Consider the following 6,898-nt stretch of genomic DNA (forward strand, 5'->3'; position numbering starts at 1 on the left):
AAATCCTACTGTTTCATCCTCTTGTATGACAGGTTTATTGTGCTTTATAGGTAGTAATTTTGTTTTATTGACTTGTAACCCACTTTGATTCTCTGTTTTAGAGAAAGGCAGATTATAAGTGCACAAGTGTGGTAGTAACTCAGGTTGGTGGTCTGTATTATTCTCGGTGCAGTTCAGGCCCTCTCTGGGCCATTCTTCCAGACTGATGAGAGTGACAGGCAAATGTAATCTGCCTCGCTCGACCATTACGTGTGTTTTTCTCGCTCTCTGTTTGAAGTCTAATGATCCTCTTAAAGAGCGCAGTAAAACGCTGGCCGCTTGGAAAGGAAGGAAACGAGTCCCACAGGCAAAACAGTCATTCTGCCCTGGCCCTGATAGCTGAATAATGACAGGGAGCGGCTCAGCCTGGCGATGCGGCCACGGCATACCTGGGGCTCGTCGTCGTTGTCCTGTTGGTGGCGGCTGCTGCTGGGCATCCGCGCAGCCTGAAGCTACTGCAAGGCAGCGCCGCGAGTGTCGGAATGTTTCCTTTGAGACGGACGGGGGCGTGCTTCTTCTTGCTGCGATCTTCCCCGCGTGGGCTGTCGAGAGGGAGAGGCGCGCTCCCTGCTGGGCGCAGCCACTTGCGAGCGAGGAAGAGGTGTGCAGGCGCGGGTGGTGCTTGGGAGCGAGAAGCGCGGGGGGTCCAAGCTCAGGTGTCTCCTCTCGCTGACTACAAATCCCAGGCGCCTCCGCTGTGGGTGGCCTTCGTGCCTCACTCCACCCCACCGCGCCCTCCGCCCGCTGGGAGAGCGCCCGAGAGTCGAGGCGGCGGCAGCAGGTGGCTGCGCGCGCCCAGGAGCGGTTCTCTGTCTGCCTGCTGCTGCCGCCGCCGCCGCTGAGCTGCCCACCCCGCGCCCCGCGCGCCTCTCACCTGGCTGAGGCGGGCAGCATGGCTGAGCCCGCGCTGAGCCAGGCTGCCGTGCTGGACTTCCTGCTGGAGCAGGGCGGCAAGGTACGCAATTCGGAGCTGCTGCGCCGCTTCGAGCCGCTGCTGGAGCCGCCCGGCGGCGCGGAGCCCGAAGAGCGAGCAGCCCGCCGCGAGCGCTTCAAGCACTTCGTCAACCGCGTGGCCGTCGTGAAGGAGCTGGACGGCACCAAGTTCGTGGTGCTGAAGAAGAACTACCGGCGCGCCTTGGCTGCCCAGCTTGGCGCAGCGCCCGCTGCGGGACGCTCTGGCGATGTCCCCGAGGAGGAAGAGGAGGAGGCGGCGGTGGAGGAGGAGGAGGAGGAAAGGGGCGCAGCGCCTTTGGCTCCTGGCTCCCCGGCCGCGGCCTCTGGGGTCCCTCTCATCATCCCCTCGGAGCAGGGAGCAGTGGAGGAGCAGCCGACAATGCCCGTGTCCCAGCTGAAGAGTCTCTTTCAAAGGGAGGACCTTGGGGAGGCGCCCAAAGTCCCCAGTGACAGGCTGCCCTCCAAAGCCTCCCCGCAGAAACCCTGCATGCTGCCAGTGCGCTGCGTGCCGGCGTCCACTGGAGCCAGAGCGGCGGAGGAGCTGAGCCCCGCTGCTGAGCAAGAGCAGCCCACCGGCAAAGACTGGCTCCGGGTGGAGCCCCCCTCTGCCCGCACCTTCTTGCCTCCGTCGCCTTACTCGAAGAGGAGGCAGCTTGATGAGGCGGAGTCTTATCTGAAAAGGGCGCCACCGAAGTCGCAAAAGGTGGGCGAGGAAGCCTGCGCTGAGACTGTCCCTCTGGAAGCAGCCGAACACGAGTGGTTGGTGAAAGCCACGGCCGGCCAGTGGTCCCAGAGGCTTCATGGCCTCTTGCTGAGAGACAAGAGCTTGGCAGGCAAAAGAGATTTCATATCCGGGTTCACTGTTCTGCACTGGGCGGCTAAAAGTGGGAACTGTGACACGGTGTGCAAAGTCATCGAGGTGGCTGAGAAAGGGGGTGTTCATGTCAATGTGAACACCAAGTCCTATGGAGGGTACACCCCATTGCATATTGCTGCTATACATGGGCAAGAGGAAGTCATTGCCCAGTTGGTCAAGGAGTACAGTGCCAAGGTGAACTTGAGAGACTACAGTGGGAAGAAACCCTACCAGTACTTAAAAGAAGGGTCGTCTTTTGCGGTTAGGCATCTCCTGCGTGACCCTGATCTTCACACCGCCACTGGACACAACACCTCCATTAAGAAGAGTGCAAAAGTGGCGGCTTCTATTCTGAGTTCTACCAGTACTGTCCTGGGGCTTTTGTCTGATGACACTGCTTTCTATGAGCTGACCAAAGGCCTGAAGAAACCTACTTCGCTCAATAAATTTCTTGGTGCGACAGCCCCAAGGAGAAAGCTGAAGTCCAGAGGAACTTTCTCGTCACATTCTTCCTTGTCTGAGGCAGTGGAGGAAGAACAGGAGGAAGCCACAACAAAACGTAGACCAGTTTCAGAGCTGTTTTTTGGCTTTTAGTTCCTGCTTTCCTGAATCAAATAATATGAATCATGAAGTGGATGTGTGAGAACCACACAGGAAACAACACTCTATTGGAGTTCTGAATGTGTTTAGGAGGTCCAATCCAAAGACTGGGGTAGGGCGGATTATATTTCAGGTTGGATCTAAACACTATACTGTAGCTGGTTGCAAAATTCTTTATTTGACCTTTACCTCACACAACATCATCTTTTCCTTGAGAAAAAGGTTATCCACAGTAAATGAATGTGAATCTTTATCAGGGCTTTCTTTCTTTCTTTCTTTCTTTCTTTCTTTCTTATTTAATGTAAGATTTAATTTAATGTAGGATCTTCCAAAATGTTTGGTTTAGGCTCTCATAACTTATCTGGATGCATGGTTCATTAAAATCAATTTAAATGTCCAAAAGGAATCAAAATGAATGTGCCCAATTCTGATGGATGCCATTACATATAAAGTAGTGCATCTTGAAACAAAAACAGCATGTTGAGTTAATATGTACAGTTTTAAAGAACAAAACATTTAACTGAAAGTTTCATTGCTTCAAGTCAAACTGGAAGTGGGAAGTAAAAGTGGGATTTCAGAATTTTCTAACAATTTCTGTTAAAAATATGTGCTTATGAAAAGAAGAACTTCTTTCCCTAATGCTGTGCTGTTTACAGGGGAGGATAGCTGTACCCTGATTTGCATTTGAATGGGAAATTACACATGTGAGCACTATGAGCCCCATCCTCTTAGGGATGGGGCTGCTCTGGGAAGAGCACCCGCATTCTTGCATGCAGAAGGTTTCCTCTTGGCATCCCCAGATAGGGTTGGGAGAGACTCCTGCCTGCAACCTTGCAGAAACCGCTGCTAGTCTGTGTATGATACTGAGCTAGATGGATCAATGTTCTTACTCAGTATAAGGGAGCTTCCTTTTGTACAGTGTTGAAAATGTTGGAACACTATTTGCAATGGTTTGCACTGGCTACAGTTCTCATGGCAGCCACCCGAGTCTGCAGTGAATATGTGATTTAAGTTAAAGGACTACAATCAATCTGTGTCTTTGCTTTTAAAGTGGATACTGAAAATTCAGAATGACCTTTCTATTCTGTAAACTTAAATATGTTTGAAAAGGGAAGATACTCTCTTTTCCAGTGTGCCACTAAAAACTATGTATTTTACTATTATTATTATTTTTAAAAAGAAGTGTCTGTGTTTAAAATGCCATCTTGCAATTAGTCCAGAGTCCAGTGGCTCATCTAAAGTGGTTTACTATGTACATAACAGAATTAAATAAGAGAACCAGCCTCGTCAACTCTTTAAAAAAGAAAACCCTGATATGTCTACCTACCTCAGTGTTATAGTTACATAACTGGCTCAGTTATGTCTTGTTTTATTCAGTGAATCTATAATACAAAGCTTGTTGGAAACAAATGAAAAACATTGTGATGCTGAATGCAGCGATTACCTGTCAAAACAGAATACAAACCTTTGGCATTTGTGGAAGTGACATTTTTAAAAGTGTAATGACAGGAGAAAACCTATTTAGGGTGCATATTTTTAATATGGGGAGAAGGATATTAGAAATATAACAATTTAGGCAGTTATTTTTATATTGTTCATCATGTAAACATTTATGTATGTTGATCTCTTTACAATGAGTTTTAAATCACAGTTGGACATGATCTACCAGCCATTGTTAAGTGCGTGAAAAGAATGTGCCTCTGCTTGATTAAAATAATGGACTTATAGTGTGGTGTTGTGAGCTACACAGGCAATTTTTAAAAGACATTGAGGGTTACTTTCAAAATTCATTATTTTTTAAGCATAAATTATATCTAGATTTGATAATGCCTTGCTTGAACAAAAAGCTCTTTGTAAACAAAGGTAGTTATTGTCCCATTTTACAAAGGGGTGATGGGTTGTTTGCCAGAAAATGATTATAATTGACTACTCAGTGGAGTAGTGTGAAGACCCAAAACCTGATCCTGTGCATCTTTACTTGGAATTACATCTTGCTTAATTCATGTATATGTGAGACTGAAACGCAAGAGGGTTTTCACAGAAGACAATGAAACCACCCTTGTGCCTCCCATTTGCTCTTTATGCCACATATAAATATTGGTTTAGTGGGAAGTGAATACAGAAGATATATTAAATGCACATGATAGCTGATGCAAGTTTAACAGTTGTGTTGGAGACAGGTTCTTAAAAGCCTTGTGGGGAAACACTTTCAACAACTAAAATGCTGACCTAATGGGATTGGAGGTACAACCTCCAACTAGGGTGCCACTGGGATGGGTGACATAATCAGAAACTATGTGTTTGAGGTGTCCCTACTGAGGTGCCCCAACTGTATCCAATTTGGTTCATATTGGTTCACACATTGCCAGGTTGATAGATACACACACACACACACACACACACACACGCCGGGTGATCTCATAAGCTTAGTTTCCTTAAGGAAAGTAGGCAAAAATTCAATAAGTGAAGCTTGCCATCTCATGAAGGGAAAAGCTTCACTTGTTGAATTTCTGGCTGCCATTGCAGCTTTAAACATAAATACAGAAGAGCCCTTCAGTAAAGAAATATGGCAACCCTATAGTCAAATGCTAGGTGATTTGTTAAGCTGCTAAGTATTTGAAAATATGCATACTGCATAAAGACTCAACATATATTAAAGGTTACGTGTAAAAGGCTAACTGTGTTACCCTCTCAAGGTTAAGCATATGCACTTCAAGACCGGGATAGTCTGATATCTGTAGTGTCCATTTCACATCGTGAAAGTGGCAGAGAACAGAACCAACCTAGGGTCTGCTTAAACTATTCTGCATGGAATGCTGTTTCTTTCTTTGCACTGTCTTAACAGGCCACATAAGCTTTGATATTTACTTTAAAAATCTATCTTTCTGCCTGCAACAAAATCAACAAGTTAGCATGCCTCGTTGCAATCTGTTTATTAAATTTCCATTAGGTGTTTACATTTCAATGGTTATGTTTTACTAGAGCACTTTGAAATTCTTTTCAGAGTCATTGCCTCTTGGAATGTTTTGTTATCAGCCTTGCATTAATAAACTCAGTACTTCCTCTTTCTAGTTATGTATGTTTTTGTGCACATGCAAGCATAACACAAGTTGTAGTTCTTAATCTGCTCCAAAAATAGGAAGATAATTTGTTCCTGTCCCTATTCTCATCAAATAAGTTAGATACAATAGTCCTATTTAGACATTATGTTTTACGAGAGTACAACATAAGATATCTGTACACTTGTACATGTTTTTGTGTGAATGACTGTAGCTGCATTTATTTTAAAAGTGAACGTATCTGGGTTCAGATAGGAAGTGTACTGCCCTGTGTTCAACATAATGTGTAAATGTTATTTCTTGTTTACACAGTCAGACAGGTGTTATTGACTGGTTTGTTTTATCCAGACATCGAGTCCTTCCCAAGGACCTGGGATGGCTGAATTTTATCATCAATACTGTTGGTTATTATAGATATTGTCGCAAAATATAGGCTGTTCCCAGTAAAGCTGCTTTTTGTAATTGGCTGATGGTGATTTCTGTGGCCCCTATGGTGTTCAGGTGCTCTTCAAGTTGTTTTGGAATTGCACCTAGGGCGCCAGTTACCACTGGGATTATTTTGGTCTTTTTCTGCCACAGCCTTTCAATTTCAGTTTGTAGATCTTTGTATTTTGTGATGATGATTGATTATTAATTCGATTTCTATACCACCCTTCCAAAAATGGCTCAGGGCGGTTTACACAGAGATATAATAAATAAATAAGATGGATCCCTGTCCCCAAAAGGCTCACAATCTAAAAAACAAAAACAAAAACAACTGTACCTGTATACAAATCTGTACCTGTGTGCAAGTGTTGAACATATAGTGTAAATAGGACTGGTGATGGGGTGGAATTGGCTGGAAACCCAGGGCCACCAGAAGGCCCATGGTTAACCCTGATGCCCACATGTCCAGTGCCCACAGTGGTAGTGTGATTGTTTTAGCTGCTGAGCAAGTCACTCTTTCACTGTCCTTCTAACCTCCCCATCTGCAAATGGTGTTTTCCCCCCAAAGACTCTGTGTTGATGCTGCAGAGACCTCTGATGAAAGGTTCCATTGGGAAAGCAGGAAAAGACAACAGAGCAATTTGCTAAGTCAAGTGAATTACTCTTCATTTCACCCCCTTCCTCATCCATTAAAGGGCTACTTTATGAGGCTGCTGCAATGATGCAGGGATCTCTGAAAGAAGTTCATTAAGGGATGTGGAAGGTAACTGGAAAGTCCCGTAGTTGGAATTTACCATCACAGTGGCCTGGATTGGAACGTTTTGTGGCAGCTGTACTAGCAAGCATCATTATATTAAGAAAAATGCAGTGTACATACTTTGGATACTGCTGTTGTTTTTTAAAAGTGGCATACATTGTCTGGGTGGTGAGCCTCTCCCAAACTCTTGTGAGGACTTATCAGGTA

At 45.4% G+C, this 6,898-nt stretch overlaps 1 protein-coding gene across 1 annotated transcript; it reads left to right on the plus strand.

Moving 5' to 3' along the window:
* Positions 1–229: 229 nt before the first annotated feature.
* On the plus strand, positions 230–5,520 carry SOWAHA (sosondowah ankyrin repeat domain family member A). The gene has a single exon (XM_053302963.1). The coding sequence runs from the start codon at positions 932–934 to the stop codon at positions 2,441–2,443; it is 1,512 nt and encodes a 503-aa protein (XP_053158938.1). The 5' UTR covers positions 230–931; the 3' UTR covers positions 2,444–5,520.
* Positions 5,521–6,898: the final 1,378 nt, after the last annotated feature.

This window comes from Hemicordylus capensis, chromosome 2, assembly GCF_027244095.1.
Source record: "Hemicordylus capensis ecotype Gifberg chromosome 2, rHemCap1.1.pri, whole genome shotgun sequence".
NCBI lineage: Eukaryota > Metazoa > Chordata > Lepidosauria > Squamata > Cordylidae > Hemicordylus > Hemicordylus capensis.

What these genes read in the sequence shown, in the direction of transcription:
- SOWAHA (XM_053302963.1), top strand. Translation starts at nt 932, where the DNA reads ATGGCTGAGCCCGCGCTGAGCCAGGCTGCCGTGCTGGACTTCCTGCTG.